At 40.7% G+C, this 19,035-nt stretch overlaps 1 protein-coding gene across 4 annotated transcripts in view; it reads left to right on the plus strand.

The window, feature by feature from the left end:
- Positions 1–4,130: 4,130 nt before the first annotated feature.
- The window catches only part of Mtmr1 (myotubularin related protein 1), a 73,567-nt gene continuing 58,662 nt past the window's right edge, over positions 4,131–19,035 (plus strand). For all 4 annotated transcript variants that reach the window (XM_077107431.1, XM_077107432.1, XM_077107433.1 and 1 more), the window contains exons 1-2: positions 4,131–4,420; positions 10,418–10,523. In XM_077107431.1, the coding sequence (XP_076963546.1) occupies positions 4,266–4,420; positions 10,418–10,523 (261 nt within the window). In that variant the 5' untranslated portion in view covers positions 4,131–4,265. The remainder of the gene's footprint in view (positions 4,421–10,417; positions 10,524–19,035) is intronic.

Below are 19,035 nucleotides of genomic sequence, written 5' to 3' on the forward strand. Positions count from 1 at the left end.
ACAAATGGTGTGACTCTACTTTGTGTTCAACCAGAGACATGAAATATTGTGCTCTGTATGTGTACTATAAATTGAAATGCATTCTGCTGTCATATATAACAAATTATAATAAATAAAATTTTAAAAAAAGAAAGCCAAATTAAGCTGGGCGAGGTGACACATGCCTGTAATCCCAGTGTCTCAGGAGGCTGAGGCAGGATTACAAATTCAAACCCAGCCTCAGCAATTTAGTGAGGCCCTAAGCGATTCAGTGAGACCCTGTTTCTAATAAAATATAAAAAAGTGTTGGGGATGTGGCTCGGTGGGTAAGCACCCCTGGATTCAATCCTCAGTACACACACACACACACACACACACACAAAGCTATTTTAAGAAAGTTCAGGAGGGTTTGGGCTGTAGCTCAGTGGTAAAGCGCTTGCTTTGCATGCATGAGGGGCCTGCTTTCGATCCTCAGCACCACTTAAAAATAAATAAATAAAATAAAGGCATTGTGTCCAGCTACAACTGAAAAATAAATATAAAAAAAAAAAGTTCAAGAGACATTACAAGACAGTAGACTTTATAGCTGTCTCCCTCCCTGAAGTCAGTGCAGGGCAGTAAAGGTAAAGATCTCTTCTTTTCCTCTTCAGAGATTTGGTTACAGTCCAAATTAATGAAAGTATTTGCTGTCTCTGGAAAGGAGAATGGACATCTCACTAACAACACAATACAAGATCACAGTTTCCTAAATCTGTGGTTCCTCTTCTGTGGTGCAGGTATAGATACCATTTGGTTCACTATTAAACAAAAGAGGTTATGGGGCCAGCCTCCATTCAAGAGGATAGAAAATAGATAACACCTCTTGATGTGGGAGTGGCAAAGTTGCATTACAAAAGAGCATGTTACCCTGTGGAAACTGGGGCCTGGAGTGCAGATTCAAGATATTTTCCTGGCTGCATCTTTTCCTGTGAATAATGAACCATCTTTGTTTCTGATTCAGAGATCCTGTGTTTTCTGTCAGAGCATAATGATCAATTACAATTTTAGCTTGCTAGTAGGATAAATCTTGACCCATAAGAGCTTCTGACCTAATAGTGCAGAGCACCTTCTTAGAGAGTGGCTGTGATTTGTGCCTGGATCCCCAGCTGAGTGGGGAAGAGATCTCAGCAAGTGGAAGTTTACTTCTCTGGGCTACAATGTATGTTGCTGCAGAAAACATCCCCCAAATCTAGTAATTGGCTTACAAAACAACTTATATCTCAAAATCTTTGGACTAATTGAATGATTGTCCATCTTCACATAGTGTTGGAAAAGCCACTGGTATAGCTGGAAGCCATGAAATGGCTCCACTCACATGACTGACAGTGTTGGCTGTTAGACATGCTGGAATTCCAGATGAGTTATGGCCTAGTCTTGGAAACTGTACATCATTACCTCTACTCCATTCTCTCCACATTGGAGGAGAAATAGACTCCATCTATTGATGTATCTGAGTGGCAAGGTCACCTTGCAAAAGAGCATGAGGTAATGGGAAGTATTATTGCAGCTAGCTTTGAAAACACAATCTACTCTAGTAGTATTTCTCCAAGTGCAGTGAGCCCTGCATCAGAATCCCTATAACACCTGCTGGAAATGCAGATTGGAGGCGATTCTTGCACAGTAGCATTTGAGAAACCTTCTGCTGAGCTACAGAACAATGCCCAGACTTTTTAGCCTAAAATCTTCCATGGCTTGGCCCTGATGACCTCTCATTGACCACCTCACTTCTCTGAATTTATGCTCCAGCAACAGTAAAGTTCTTGAAGTTCCCTTTCACATAAGGTAATTAACCTACTCCATACTTGTGTCCATAACTGTTCCATCTGCCTGGAATGACTTAACATCACCTGACAAGGACATACTACTCATCTTTTAAGATTCAGCATATGTCACCTTTTCTAGGAAGCCTTCATAATTTCTTCTTTTTTTTTTTTTTTTGAGAGAGAGAGAGAGAGAGAGAGAGAGAGAGAGTTTTTTTGATATTTATTTTTTAGTTTTTTTTTTCTCGGCAGACACAACATCTTTGTTTGTATGTGGTGCTGAGGATCGAACTCCGGGCCGCACGCATGTCAGGAGAGTGCTACCGCTTGAGCCACATCCCCAGCCCCCTAATTTCCTCTTGTTCCATGGATTGGGGTAGGTGTTCCTACAACCCATGTGATTGCCCCCGGCAGAGCACTTACAACTTGAAATACCAGTGTTACTTTATCTCCTTCACTTAACTTAAACTTCATAGTCAGGTATATGTCAGATTCATCTCTGTCCTCTAAATCCAACATGTGGTTAACTAATTTTAAAGGTTGATAGTATCACAGAGAATTCCCCTCTCTGGCCTAACCCTCTTTGTAGTATCTAGTATTTTAAATATCCTTCAAATTTCATTGCATTATTTTTGTTCTGACAAATCTTAGAGAAGCTAGGATATTTGCAACAATTTGTTTAAAAAAACTGTTTTGAAAGTGGGTGTCTTAGTCTGCTCAGGCTGCCACCACAAAATACTGTAGAGCAGGGGGTGGGGAGCTTTAATAATAGACATTTATTTTCTCACAGATCCTGGATCTGAAAAGTCAAAGATCCAGCAGTTTGACTGCTGGTAAGAGCTCTCTTTCTGGCTTGCAGATGGCTGTCTTCCTGCCATGTCCTCACATGACCTTCCCTCACTGTCCTTCCCTATCTTTCTCTTTCTTTCTTTCTTCTGCTGAGGATTGAACCCAGGGCCTTGCAAGCACTGAGCACACACTCTTACCACTGAACTACACCCCAGGCCCTACATGGGTTTCTTGGTGCATATATGTAAAAGCATACTATCAAGCTCTCTAGTGGCCCTTTTACAGTAGCACAAATTCAGTCAGGCCGAGGCAGGGCCCTCAGAATCTAATTACCTTATGAAGACGTCATCTTCACATACCATGATGTTTGTAGTTGTCCCCTCTCAGCACATTCCTGATTTGGGGTGTGAACTTGGGTGGGGGGGCACAAACATTCAATCCCTAACACTAGGTTAAACATTTTGTTTAATGATTTTGGAAAACAAGAATCTTGCAGGACGTGATTTTCCAGTGTGCCAAGATATTTCCCTTATTTCCTCCCAGCCATCCTCAGTCTGTCAACCTTTTACCATAGGTTCACCTGCGCTTTGGTATAAGATGGTTGCTGGGGCTCCAGGCATCACATTCTCAAGACTTAGTTTGAAGTTATTAAGCCAGTGGAACAGAATGAGTCTGGGGTGGGTGTGGGTTACTGTCTGCAGGTCTACCTTTAACAGTAAGGGAAGTGTTCCCTTTATGTGTCCTTGGGCAAATCTAAGGCAGAGGTCTACTCCATACCCAGAGCAATCACAGACAAAAAAGCTCTGGATTCCCATATCTACTACCAACAAAATCAGGGATGTGATGAAAGGGGATAAGCCACTACATATTTGAACCCAAGCAGAATGAGGGTAATAAATGTAGCTAAGAAGCATGCCTAAATCCCTTTATCATCATGATTTTCATAGTGGCGCATTTAAATCAACAGAGCTTAAATGTTACTCTTAACATAAACCATAAACCAAAGGCGGAAGTTCTGAGGGCGGCATTGGAATCACTTGGTTGCCCTACAGATGGCAGGGAGGTGGATTTGTGTGTGGGGGTGGAGTGGGGTGCGGGTAGAGGGAAGAAGGGAGTGGGGAAGAATTGCTAAAATGCATGCAATTACTTATGCTTCAAGACGGCAAAACCAGGTACGGCTCAAGGAGCCTGGACTGTCCCGACCCAAAAACTTCTTTGAGCACCATAAAATTGAGGGAGAAAAGAGTTTTTAACCCTTGAATTTCCCCAAACCTGTTTTTTTTTTTAATATATACCCCGCATCTTGATAGTCAACCGGTTTGATTATTGAGCAAAGCACGTTATACTTAATGCGTTTGAAGATCCCGAATCCCCGCGGATGTGCTCAAGCGGGACGTCCCAGTCTACAGATCTCGGGTTCCTGGGGGCGGGTGCCAGGTGGGGCCTGGGCGGGGTCGGGAACCAGACGCCCGCCCTGCGCACCGCCCTTCCGCCTCGACCCCGCCCCCTCCCCAGCCCCCGCGCGCGCGGCCTTATGGGTAAAGTGGGGCTGCCAGGTGACAGTTAATGGCGACGGCCGCCTGAGGCGGGCGGTAGAGTAGGGCTGCAGGACACGCGTGGCGGAACATTCCGGCCCGCCACTCCTGTCCGACTGCGGCTTCCCGGCGGTTGCAGGGCTCCGCAGGGGCTTGGCTCACTATGGACAGGCCAGTGGCGGCGGCAGCGGCCGCCGCGGCGGTCTGTGAGGGCGCTGGGGGCCCGGGCCCGGGACTGGCGAGCGGCAGGAGGCCCCCTCGGGCCGCTGGGGGCGCCGCTGCCGGCTCCCGGCAACCCAGCGTGGAGACCCTGGACAGGTAAGCGGGACTCGGGCCGCCCTGATTCACTGGGCCCCCTCAGCCTCTCCCGCTCACCGCTCGCCGCCGAGGCGGGGACGGAGGGCCCCTCCACAGTCCCCTCCCTGCCCCGGAAGACCCCTACGCCCCAACCTGGGCCGCACCCTCGGACCTGTCCCAGGCTGTGCACCTGGCCCACTTCCGCCTCGCTAGTCGAGCTCTCCCCTGGTCCTCTGATGGCCTTCGGAGCTGTCACACCGCTTCCCTAGATACCTACTAAGATTCCCTTGACGACCCGTGGTCTGTACCTGCTGGAGCCACGAATCTTCTGGGGCAATTTCACCCGGGCGGGCTGTTCTCTTTTGAGTCACCTTGCCTCCTTTTAAGCCAAATTCTCCTCCTGCTGCTGCTCCTTGGAGTCTTTGATGTTGGAGTTGGGGACTGTGGGACATGATCCCATATGCGTGGGAGCTGGTGCAGATGAAGGCAAAGATACCCTGATTTGAAAAACTGGGATGGAAAACTTCCAAACTGTTCATGCGACAAAAACACAGAATCTTCTTTCAGTTCTTCACACTTCAGAGGGACCCACTCATTGTTTTCTTGAACGCATGAGCTTACTGCTTCTGAGGCAGTTGCAGAACTAAGAGAAATCTGTTACAGGCACACAAAGCCACCCACCATGTCCAACTGGGAAGGGCCATCCCATACTCTGAGGACAAGTGATGGATTATCCTGTGGCCCAGAACATCCAGTTTGCCCACCTTGTAGCCATTTCCCCGATGCTGGAGTGACTTAGGCAACAGACACTGTTGTGATGTAGCTGAGTTTCAGATGTTCATTCCTGCCTGTCTTAGTCATACCAGTATACTGAAGTTTTGGGAGTTTGCAAAGGCACAGGAACAACAGGAAACACTCCCTCACTTTGCTGCTAGCTCAGTGTAATTACAGTGTACTTCAATAAATTAATCACCCAAGAGATCAGCTTCACTGAAAACTAATCACAGCTAACACAGACAGCATTTGGAATGGTGAGGACTTCACTTATCTGCAAATATTCAACAATGTTTGAGGTATCAGCAATTCAGACAATAATACAAGATGTCTTTTGCTCTCTGGCTTACCATTTTGCTGGGAATACAAACAAAGCAACAATTGAAATCAAATGTGATTGAGAGCTCTGCTAGAAGTGAACACACAAGTATACTCAGCATGGGGCCTGTGTCTGAATCATCTAAGAAGCTGAAGGAGCCAGAATGTGTTACCCTAAGATATAATTTATATTCTTGTCCTTCAGGGCTCCCCCCCCCCACCTTTTCCTTTTTGAACCATGGATTAAACCCCAGGGATTTTAACCACTGAGGCACATTCCTAGCCCTTTTTATTTTGAGACAGGATCTTCTGAAGTTACTTAGGGCCTCACTAAGTTTTGGGGGCTAGCCCTGAACTTACAATTCTCTTGCCTCAGCTTCCCAAGTCACTGGGATTACAGGCATATGCCACCACATCTGGCTCCTACAGAGCTTTTTAAGTATTACAATGAACCAGGCCCCATACCTCTCTGAATACTCCTTCAGGATATTTCTGGAAGGCCCAGTAATTAGTATTTTCCAAAAGCTCTATAGACTCAGTAGTGATCCCACTGTACTAAGGGTACATTTTGACAGGTACTTTGGGCTATAAGTGAGGATCTTCCAAGGAAAACTGACACTGGAACTGAATAGTGAAAACTGAGTAGAAGTTAGCTTGGGCACAGAACAGGGAGGGCTTTTTTGGCCATGAGAGCAGAATGTGTAGTCTTGTAGGTAATACTGGGATATGGAGAACTGATAAGCGAGAAGGCCTGCTTCTTGTGGGAAAACAGCCTTCCTAAGGAATTGAGTCATTATCCTGCTATAGGAATCGCTGCGTCAGAATCATCTCAAGTGTAAACACAGATTTTTTGGCCTCATCCTAAATCTAGTCCATTCACTTCTGACTTTGAGCCTGTGTGAGTCACACCGGATATTTTGCTCACAATGGTTCTGGTTTACTAGGTGGGCCAGTATAATTATTAACATCCTTCTTTAACACTCAGTTTTTTCTTGGTTTGAATGAGAAATTATATGGTCATCCTAGCTTTGGGGACCACAAAAGGACTTCCATCAGGTGAGCTATGCAGTGGTGTGGCAGATGGACTGGTGAACTGGTCAGTGGATTATCAAAATGCTTAATCACTCATGCATTTATTCTGCAAATATGAATGCCTACTCTGCATCCAGTAATGCGTTGAGTCTGGCGATAAAGCAAGGAACTAACACAAATCTCTCCTCCCATAGAGTGTATGTTTGTTGGGAGACAAAGACAAAAAGCAAGTAAAATGTGTTCTAGGTTAGATGGTGATAGGTGCTAGGGAAACTAAGTTGAGAAGGGATTAAGAAGTGTTGGGATCTGTGCTTTTGGAAGTGGTTGTAATTTTAGTAGCATGATTAGAAAAGTCCAACTGAGAAAGGTGACATCTGAGCAGTGTCCTGAAACAGGTGGGAGATTCAGCCTTACAAATATCTGGGGAGGTAGCTTTCTAGGCAAAAGCCTGTGCAAAGGAACTGGGGTAGGAGCGTGAGGGAAGTATTTGAGGACTAGCAAGGAGACAGGGAGTCAGTAGTGAGGAGGGGACTCTGGAGGGAACTAAGGGATGAGGTCAGAGAGGCCTCAGGAGTAGCTGGTGGAGAGTCTTAGAGGCCATAGGGAGCTACTGGGGACTTCAGAACAAAGGAGTGACATAATTTATTATGTATTTCAGTAGGCTTTCATGGTGCTATGTGGACAATAGGAAGAGGAGGGAAGGAGCTGAAACAGAGAGGCCAGCAGGTAGGCGACTGTTGTACTAGGCCACATGAGAGGATGACAGCTTAGCCTACGGTGATGGAGTAGAGGAGGGTAGAAGTGGTCTGATTATAGATGTGGTATGAAGAAGACCTGCAGTGTAGAGCCAATAAGGTTTGCTGAAGATTGATTGTTGAGTATTAAAGAAGAATCATGGAGGATTCTAGTGTATTTTGCTGTGGGAAAATGGTATTGCTGAGACAGAGAAGTCTCTAAGCAGACCGGGATTAGGAAAGAGCAGGCTCTCATCTTTGGACATATCAATTAGGAAATGCCAATTATATCCCTGAGAAGATGTCAGAAAGACAATTGGTTTACATGAGCTTGGAATTCAGGGGTGGCACCTGGGCTGGAGACCTAAATTGGTGAGTCATTGGCATCTAGATAGGGCTTCGATTCATGAGGCAGGATGAGAATACAGAATGATGGGGCTCCTGAAAAGGAATAAAGTAGGAATAGGACAGGGTCAATTTTTAAGATACTAACCAGGGAACAGGGACATGACCTGCTGAGCATTCAGCTATGTGAGATTGCTCAGTGAGACCAGGAAAGACCAGGTTGGAGAACCAGAGCCTGCAGCCTACAAGTGGTTGTTGAAGCCAAGAATGTGGAAGACAGTTGCAGACTCAAGGGATGAGAGAGAGGAAGAGGAAACGTGGCCTTTAATCTCAGGTCTGTCATTTCCACAAGCTCCCATTCATGGTTTTCTTTGAAGAGTGACTCCTAGAGTGGAACCTGGCTATATGGGCTTGGCTTGGCCAAACTTCCTGGAACATGGGACCTTCACCCCTCTTCCCAATACTGTACTTGATAACGAAGCTGTGGTCTTGTGAGAGGATGTGGCTTGTTGAAGGTCACAGACTAGCTGGTGACAGAGCATGGCTAGAATCCATGCCTTCTGTCTGCTAGCCCACTATACCACTTTGTGTGTGACTGCACTGGCCAGGACACTTCCTGTTGTAGGTGACAACACAACTCATTACCACAAAGGAGGTATGTTGGCTCACGTAACTGCTCCAGATGGAGAGATAATGCCAATGCATGTAAGTGGGACCAGGGTTGCAACTGTGTTGTCAGGACTGCCCATCTCTTGTTTCTTACTTTTTATCTCTATGTGTTCTTTTAAGGGGTAGAGGTGGGGATTGGCTTCTAGCAGCTTTGGGGCAGATCACAGAGCTCAGAATCCAAGAACAAACTTGGGACTGGCAGGGCCAGAGTAACTCCCCTATAAGCTATAAGTGGGAGCAGGAGGAAGAAGGGATTGGCCCATCCCTTTCCTCTCCCCCATAGAATCCTCTGAAGTGGGAGGCAGGGGTTATAGTTCCTCAAAATAAAGGGAAGTTTCTAATGAGAAGAACTGGGAAAGGGATACTGCGCAAATGGTAGCACCAGGCCACTCATGGTCAATAGTTGGGTTTCTACAGTTTTTTCCCTATACTTGCAATCAGGAATGGGTGCTGATAGAGCAAAAGGCAAAAATGAGAAGAAAAATTGAGTACAAGCAGGCAATAAAGATGGCAGCTTTTAAAGAGGAAACAAAAATCCTTGCTTTCCCCTCACCCCCCCTTAGGAATATGATAAATTCCTGGAATATCATCAGAATTTCTGCCCAATGAGCAAGTATTTTACTTATATTTTCAACCACACAGCTAACCATTGGGCTGTCTTAATCAGAAACTGGAGTTTAGATCACTAGGACAGAACATCATCTTTATTATTTAGCTTATTTTACATATTTTCTGATGATTTCGTGTGTTTCTTTTTTTTAATACATGAGAGTGGATTTAATTAGTCATGCGTTTTTTTAAAGATCTGGAATAGTCAGTGAAAGCTACCTGCACAGTAAACTTTTATAAGCATCTTTTATTCTCTTGCTTAATTTCTTCAGTTTTGACAAATCAGGAGAGGAACCCAATTTTGAGGGGCCATTTGTAATTCTACCACTGCCTAGTCTGTTTTTTGTGGTCCTTTAGAACTTAGCAGTCATATGAGCTTGGACCAAACTAGAGACTAGATTTTTTCATCTATAAAATGGGTCACTTTGAGGCTGGGTAAGAATACATGTGTGGAAATGGCTTTGAACACTGTAGAGCACTGTGAAATTGGAAGATACCATTTTTTCACATTGTTGTATTTTCATATGAGGCAGATGGTTAGCATCTGTGGTACTGGATTTAGCTCATTAAGCTGGTCACTATTGTACCATGTTCTGTAAGGTTGGCTGCTTCCTAACAAAGCATGACACCTCTGTGCCTCCATTTTCTCATCTCAAAAACCAGTTGTGTAGTCCCTGTTCTGCCTTTTCATCATACCATGGTTATGAGGCTCTGGCATAACAACTGGAAGAACATTTTGTAAACTAGCAGAACACTTACAGAAATGTAAGGTATCATTATTACTGTATATAAAATGCTATTTTTCTACTCTGTTTTCTTTAAAATCACAATCAGCTTTCCTCCATTAAGAGTTTCTTTGGTTTACTCAAGATTACACTAGTTTTTAGGTTAAAACTGCCAACATGAAATTAAATTTTTGAAAAATATATGCTAGAAGATAAATATTTTACTTAACAATTAGTTTTCTATAAATGTTACATTAAGAATCATGTTTCCATACAATTGTAATAGGATAAAATTCCATTTAATGTTGGAGAACAGTATGCTTATCACCTAGAATCTTAAAATTTTGAAAAAAAGTTGGTTGATTCATTTAAAACTATCCAAGATTGTAATCTTACTTCCTAGATTTCAGCCAGTATTTATTTATTTATTTATTTGTTTATTTATTTATTGGTACTAGGGATTGAATTCAGGGGCATTTAACCACTGAGCCACATCCCACATCCCCAGCCCTTTTTTTTGTATTTTATTTAGAGACAGGGTCTCATTGAGTTGCCCAGGGCCTCACTAAGTTGCTGAGGCTGGCTTTGAACTTGCGATCTTCCTGCCTTAGCCTCCCAAGCTGCTGGGATTACAGGTGTGCGCCATGGTGCTCGGCCAGTATTTCATTTCTTACAGTAAATGTAGAGGTAACCAAATATTTTAACAAAAATTTATTCCTCTAAATTTGTGTATATATCCCTATTCAGTGCTCTATTACAGAGCCTTTGTTTTAAAATTTTTTAATCATGCTGCTTTTTTTTATTTTTTTAAGTCCTACAGGGTCACATGTTGAATGGTGTAAACAGCTTATAGCTGCTACAATTTCTAGTCAGATTTCAGGTTCAGTGACATCAGAAAATGTATCCAGAGATTATAAGGTAAGCAACATTGAGTGTTTAATTCATTTTCAGTAAACTAAGCAGCAAAGAAGCTTTGTAGTTTTATTTCAAGTGAGCCTTTGACCCCTTGATGATTAACTGTCATTTGCTTGGGAATGGGGACAAAAGTTCTCTATTGTTCAATTGGAAATTTAGAAGAGAAGTTTTACCAGTAGCCAGTATATGTGGTCATATATTTATAACTGAAAGGAAAAACTGTCTTTAGATTATGATCATTCTTTTAAAACTCAAGTTCCATTTTATTATAAGACATGCATATACTTTCTTTGTTAATATTCTTTATTTCAGAAAATGTATATGTACATTATCTCCTTAAGCTGACAATTCATTTTTGTATTTAGGTATTATCTGTGAGTATGCAGCATTAACATGTGTAACTAGAATGTAAAAGCAATTGCAAAATTCAAAAGAATATATGAGCAGCCTCATTTTTTAGTCCTTACTGAAGTGAAAAATTGAATTTATTTTAAATTCTCTTGTTTATTTTAATCTCTTCTGCTTATTCTAGAGTTAAGAGTGATAAGTTCCTTATTAGCAGACACCAGGGCTCCTTTACTCACCACTGGTTTCCCAGCATAATCCTGGAGCATAATAGGTACTGAGTAAATACTTAATGAATCAATTAACAAGCCCCAAATTACTTGCTCCATCTTTGTTCATGATGATCATTATGATCTTGCCCCATCATTTTAATGTCAATAAACTATTAACAGGTACAGTAAGTGAAACCATGTTTACATTTCAATTGTGGTATTTATTTGAATTGAAGTTTCAGTTTACCATGATCATTTTTGTCTGCTAGGAAGATATGATTGATTTTTTATAAGCATGTATAAAGTATATTTAGTATCCTGGACTTGTATTAGTTACAGGCTCTCAAAATCATGATCCTTGCCAGACAGCAAATCTTACAAATAGTTTAAGAACTACAATAAAGATGCTAATTAATTCTTAATTGCCTCAGTTCCTCTTTAGCTCATAACATAACAAGTACAGAAACTAACTCAAAAGGCCATCTAATTGAGATTCAGCTATGTTGCTGTCTCTTGCCTCATCCAAGCCAGCAGATGTTGTTGAGTATGCCTATCAGGGGAAGGCATAGCAGTGGATTGGAGGAAATTGGGTAATCTTCCCACCAGAAGAATGACAGTATATCCCTTAATAGTGTCCCCTGTTACCTGGTTTTTATATTTTCCCAGAAAAGTGTAGTTGGAGCTCCTGATCTTCAAAACTTGACTGGACAAACACAGTGTCCAGTTGGGAGAAGCATTTGCTGTGTCACCAATGCCTGGGTGGCTGGCCACTGAGCAGCTATAGATCAGTTGTCCAATTGCCCCCACTTTACCTGAGAAACTGTCCACTGAAGGAGATGCTCAAGGACCCATATTGGCAGAGGAAAACTCTCTGACTTTGGTGTGATTTTCTTTATGTGCAATTATGAGTTAATTGTAAATTTTTCATTATGGTTGAATAGTTATGTTGTGTGGCTTCTATAAAAGACTGAATGTTGACTGTGTGCATAGTTTTCTAAACTATATATTAGTAGGTCAAACTGAATCTGTACTTTATCATGAAGTAACTTAAGTTTTATTATGTTTAGCCTGTTTACAAATTTTCTGTAACAGAATTAGCTCATGTTATGATGGTTTAACAGATGGTGTTCAAAAAAATAAGACTTAAAAAAATTTCATCCCTGCATCCTACAGTTAAATTCTTTGATGAGTTATTGTAAGAGAGCATGTTTTAAAACTATCTCTGTTATATTTGCCCTGTAGCCAAATCTACAAATTGACATTAAATTTATAATTTGTGAGTTGTTATGCTTCTTCAAGGAAGTTTAGTTTTGTTTTTTGTACCAGGGAATTAACCCAGGGGCACTTGACCACTGAGCCACATCCCCAGCCCTATTTGTATTTTATTTAGAGAGAGGGTCTCACTGAGTTGCTTAGCCTCACTTTGCTAAGGCTGTTTAGGTCGGTGATGGGACAAAGCATTCCTAGTACATTCATACAAACATGAATAATTAACAACTCATGTTAGATGTTGAGAACAGTTACTTATTCTTTACTCATATCTTAAGTTGTTGGTCAGCCCAGGGTCAGATCACCCAAAGTGGTAAGAATATCACTGGTGTCATATGAGATGAGTTTGGATGGTATGTCTTGAACATATTTTAATAGTTTTATAATTATTTTATTATATATTAGAAAAATGAGCACATCAAGCTTATGATTTAATGGATATTATTGCTTAAAGCAAACAAAATATACAAAGGAGTGGATTTTAAATCAATATATGGACAAATATTAATATCAGTGCAAGTGATAAACAGACATAACAAGCCAAACTGGTAGAGTTGGTATTGTGAGTTGACACAGAAATTTGGCAAACATTGTCCCAGCTGAAAGAGTAGACAGCTGTTAGGTCGAACTGTAGGTTAACTAAATTAATAAATGCATGCTTTAATACCAAGTTATCCTGAAGATTAGTCCAATAATTAAGAATATCAGAAGAAATGTAATAAAATATTTTGCTCCCCCCTACTACCAACTCAGTTATTTTTATTTTTATTAAGTTAACAAAGTAAAAAAATGTCTTCCTTGAATTTGTTAAACAATATAAGAATAAGATCTGAATGTAATCTTCCATAGATCAGGTGAAATAATACAGTCAAAGATTGTAATGAAACATTTCTAGGAACTATTAGTAGAAAGGATGCAGTTGATCAAAGCTTCCATTGTTTGGAAAGTAGAACCAGACCAAGAAGAGGGAGCCTAATGGAGGAGTACAAACAGTACTGGTTAGCTTTGTGACTTGCATAATCTCTGAGGATAGTTTCTTTTTTTTTCTTAATTTATTTACTTATTTTAATTAGGTATATATGACAGCAGAATGCATTTTGATTCATTGTACACAATTGCAGCACAACTTTATATTTCTTTGGTTATACATGATGTAGCATCACACCATATGTGCACTCATACATGTACCTAAGGTAATGATGACCATCTCATTCCACCATCTTTCCTGCTGAGGATAGCTTCTTTATCTGTGAGGATTAACAGGTTTAAGTTAGATTATAAGCCTCTAAGTTTCTCTGTTTCTAGAGCATTCTTCAGTTATGCTTTGTCCAGAAAGATTTGATTCTGGTCAGCCTTATGGAAATTAGGACTCTGTAGGTTTAATGTAATTATCTTCTGACTCTATCACTCTCATAACTATTCTTTGGTCCTTTGCCTCTCTCTTTCTCTCCTCCTCACCCATACACACCCAGAAGCTAGGTGTCTTCTCTATAGACATTCTGAAGAAAAAGGAGAAAATGGAAAAGGTGTCCAATACAAAGTTTAATCAGTGAACAAGATAGAACAGTAATTAAATTTTGGATCTTCAACAAAAATTTCCAGAAGGAATTTAGAGGGAAGGGAAAGCAATATATGGGAAATACTTCATTAATCTGATTAATCTGGAGGAAGATCTTGGTTAATATTTCTTTTCTTTTCTTTCTTTCTTTCTTTCTTTCTTTCTTTCTTTCTTTCTTTCTTTCTTTCTTTCTTTCTTCCTTTCTTCCTTTCTTCCTTTCTTCCTTTCTTTCCTTTCTTTCCTTTCTTTCCTTTCTTTCTTTCACTGGGGATTGAACCCAGGGTGCTTAACCATTGAGCCACATCCCATGTCCTTTTTTTTTTTTTTTTTTTTTTTTTTTGATTTTTAAAAAATTTTGAAACAGGGTCTTGCTTAGGTCCTCATTAAGTTGCTGAAGCTGGCTTTGAACTTAGGATCCTCCTGCCTCAGCCTTCTGAGTTGCTGGTATTACAGATGTGCATCACCATGCCCAGCAATATTTCTTAAATTGAGTACTAGTCTCTAAAAAGGGAAGCTTAAACATGATTTTCATAATCTATAACTGTAATCCATTGTCTATAGTCTGGCCTTGTTACATATTAAATCAGAGGTTGCCAACTCAGGTGCCTACATATGACAGTTAACAAGCTGGTCAGACACAGGGGAATATTACAGAGAACTGGATAGTGATCATGCCCCTCTAAAAGAAATTTTTTTTAAATCCTGCTATCGTTTGTCTGAGCAATAGATCTCAAGTTTATGACCACTGTAATAGATGGAAAAGTTTAACTTTTTAAACTTTTAAAACTTTTTAAACTTTTTAACTCCCAGGGTCCTTAGGAGATAGATTTCTTAAAAATGATGACTTGGACTTCTGCTTCTAGAAAGATGGAGCAATGAACTTTCTCTTGTTCTTCATACTAAGTACAACTAAAAGCCCCAGACATTATCTATAAAGTAAACATAAGAACAGTCTGAAAGTCAAAGACATGAAAGCAAACTTGTTAAGGACCTCAGGACTCAAGTCATGATCTTGAATGCCTTGACTTTTGTTTTTGCCACACATAGTCCAAAGGCATTGTGGAAGCAGCCATTGACTCAAAAGTTTATAGGTGCAGACAAGAAAAAACAACTCTGATTAACTAAAGGACCAGGAAAAGTTCAGTTTTGCAAAAAGAAAACTTTATACACTAACCACTGTATTCCAGCCAAACAAAAAATATTGTAACCCCATGCTCACCCCACCAGCAAAGCCAGTTGGGGAGACTTGCCAGGCTGTCAGGATGCACACCACCCTGCAGGAGTAATGTCACAGGAGAGTCAGAATTTTCAATACTGCCCATTGATAAGAAGGTTACCTGCTCCTCTGTGGTATCAGTGAAGGCCACCTGCAGTTCAATAATGAGGCATCCCTTCCTTTCTCAACCAGAAAGTTTTCTATGCAAATCTAGCTGGGAGCTAGAACTATTGCTCCTGTTCAGCAGCAACAAGGAACATTTGTACACTCTGATGATGTCAGTGGAGGTCTGAGTAAGGAACCTGGACTTCTCCCATACTTGGGAATAATAAAACAGTGCACTCCTTCTGCTGGAGTACTGGCAGAGAAAGACAGCTAAAACAGAAGGTTTAAATAAGACTGAGTCTCATGCATAGTACACCAAAATATCCCAATTCCAATTGATAATTGCTTGTCATACCAAGAATGAGGAAGATCACAAATGTAATGAAAAAAAGAGAATCATTGTGGGCTAAGGATGTAACTCAATGGTACACTGCTTGCCTAGCATGCCTAAGGCCCTCGGTTCCATCTCTGGCACCATTAAAAAAAAAAAAAGCTAGAATTAACAGATGTTAAAATGGAAATGACCAAAGTTTTAGAATTATGTGCAAAAGATTTTAAAGAAACCCTAAAATTTCTTCAATTATAAATATGCTCAAAATAATAAAAAATAGAAAGAGGGAAGAAATAGAAACGTTTCAGCAAAAAAACACAAGAGATAAAGAAGAACCAAATAGAAATTTAAAATGGGAAGATACAATAACTAAAATAAACTAAGCAGATGGATTCAACAGCAGAATAAAGAAGACAAAGAATCTGTGAACTTGAAAACAGAATAATAGGAATTAACTAGTCTGAATGAAAGGGAGAAATGAATAGTTCAGGGATCTGTGGGTCTATAACAAAAGATTTACCATTTGTGTCATCAAGGTCCCAAAGGCGAGAAAGGGGTAGGGCTAAAAATTCCTTGAAGAAATAATAACTAAAAATTTACCCAAATGTGGCACTAAGTGAGTATACTCCAAAGAAAACTCCCCCTCAAAAAAAAAATATTCGCACCAAGATATAACATACTCCAACTATTATTGGACAATTAAACATAGTAAAGATGTCACTTTTTCCCAAAGTAATACATAGGTCAGTTCAATTCTTACCAAAATCTTAGAAAGATTTTATTTTAGATGCAGACAGGATTATTCTACAATTTATATGGAAAGTCAAAGTAACTAGAATAGCTACAACAATTTTGAAAAAGAATAAAGCAGAAAAAATAAGTGTACGTGAACTCATGCTGAATGATTCTACACTACGTGTAAAATTTTGATTAGTATTTTAACAACTCAATATATTGGAAGTATTGTTTAAATGAAAAATATAATTATGCTAATAAGATGCTAGAATTAATGGAAAATATGTCAACAGTTATACTTCTACTAGTTGAATTATAAATATGTTTATTTCTTTTGTAAGTGGAAATTGGGATGTCACAGGATGCCTAGTGGAGAGTCAGGATGGAATTGGACAACTCCTTTGCCATGTTTCCAGAAGGGTTTTACGTAGTCTTGTTTTAGTCAGGGTTTGAACAAGGCTATCAGGCAAGGTTCAGGTCAGCTTCTCCCAGAGACTGGGGTTTATTTTGTTGATGATGTTGAAAAGTGCATGGGGAAGATTATTCAGCTAGTTGAGATTTGTTTTGACCATTCCATGGCCTCTGACTCAGGTCAGCTGGTGAACACTCACTTCTGATGGTTGAGGCTTTAACAAATGTGTTCAGTTTTACTCTAGCAAAAAACATCTCCTGACCTAACAGTTCAAACTACGTAACAGGGCAAACCTCTTTTTAAAAATTTCGTTTTGTAGCAATCTGATTGCTAAAGGAATATTATTTTATTCCTGGTATTAAACTGATATTTTTAAGCCAGCTGTGGTGGCAGACACCTATCTATGATCCTAGTGACTTGAGAGGTGAAGGCAGGATGATTGCAAGATTGAGGCCAGCCTCAGCAACTTAGCCAGACTCTGTCTCAAAATGAAAAAATAAAAATGACTGAGGATGTAGCTCAGTGGTAAAGCACCCTTGGGTTCAATCACCACTACAAAAAATGGATTTTTTTGGTCTTAGAAAATTATATGTGGTTAATGCAACAGATGTTAAATTTGGAATCAGAGCACTTTTACCTTGAATCCCAGTCCTGTAACTGACTAGCTGCTTATGAAGTTGCTTAACCTTGTTGAGCCTCAGTGTCCTCATCTGCATAATGGTATTGTAGCAGAAGCTGAGTGTGTTAAATAGTGCAACATACGAATGTTATAATAGTGCAACACATACAAATGCTCATTTACTACATACTACCACTAAAAATTTCTATGTGTAAAAACAAATACAAGAAGAGTATTTTGTCCTTACTGAACATAATCTATTTTAAGAAACATGATGTGAGCATCTGTTCTGGGTTGGGCTACATGGAATTCAGTCAGGCAGAGATGAAGAAAATCATGGTACAAGTTGGACCCATGGTGAGTGTTAAAATAGACATGTAAACAGGTGTGGTGGAAGGAAGGAGGGGGAAAGAGCAGGGCATTCTGGGAGTTAAGACTTGAGGGTCTTTGTCAGCACTCTGCAGAAGGGGAACAGATGTAGGTAAGGGCATGTTGAGGTCAGGAGCATGAGCACTAAAGCCAACTAGCTTGGGTTTGAATCCCTGCTCTGCTGTTGCTGGCTGTATGGCTAGGGACAAGTTGCCTCACCACTCACTGCCTTGGTTTTTGCATTTGTCACATAGGTTGGTGGGAGGATTGACAGAATATATGTAAAGCACTCAGTAGCATAGCTTAAGCTTTCAACAACTGCTCATTACTATTTGTAGTACTAGTACTGGCTGTGTTGAAAGCTTTCTGAGATCCTTTCACGCTCTTGGGGGTCTAAGGGTATCAGCTGTCACTTTATCAAGAATTAAGACAGGAGCCAGATTTAGACCAAAATATCAGCTTTAGTAATTGATGAAAACTGGCTTGGGGGGCCTGGCTTAGGTATGTTGCAGAGTAGGCTGCCTCATTCACCCACCTAAGGTTAAATTAGCTTACCCAAATGCAGTTGTGTCCTCTCTTGGGGCAAGGCCCATACAAGTGAACACCTTGGCCTGGGGGAGAGCGGGCTGTGCCTTCAGGTCTCCCTAGCAGACAGATACTGTAGGGCCAATGTGAAACATGCCAGCTCCACTCCAAAAGCTGTCAAAAATGGATGGTCAATGGAAGTTCTTGTCCATCTGCTGGGAAGTGCCTGGAAGGATGACAAAGGGAACCCAAGGAGAGGAAGGGAGGTTTACCCCTAACAGAAACTTGAATTTGAATTTTGTTACTATTTGAATTTTGTTACTATTTCTTCATTTGCTGGAAGCCATTTAGAGTTGGTATGGGCAGGTAAAACTTAGTTAACCTTTGGATAGTAGGCTAGCTTTATTGAATAGATCGAAATCACTTACTTTTTTATGCCTTCTTAGAGGTTCTTGGCATGTGAGGGAGGGATGTTGGCCACATTGATATAGTTGTGGTCCAGATTAGAGGAGCTGAGACCCATCAACTTAAAGTTACTTATCCTGCCCCATGTACAGTTACCTTAACTGATTTAACCTTCCCAATAATCGTGAGGGAGATGGAGTTAGCGTCATCAATTTAAAGAAGAAACTAAGACTCTGAGGGGTTTATGGCTCATCCAAGGTCTTATAGCCAGTAAGTAAGTGGTGGATTCAGGATTTGACTTGAGTTCACTCTTGTAACCTGAGCCAGTTTGCCTCCCTAAGCCTCAGTTTAGGAGATGTTTTCTGAAAGCTTCTAAGGAGGTTTAGATAATCCCACTCCTGGGATTTTAAACTG

This window comes from Callospermophilus lateralis, chromosome X (assembly GCF_048772815.1).
Source record: "Callospermophilus lateralis isolate mCalLat2 chromosome X, mCalLat2.hap1, whole genome shotgun sequence".
NCBI lineage: Eukaryota > Metazoa > Chordata > Mammalia > Rodentia > Sciuridae > Callospermophilus > Callospermophilus lateralis.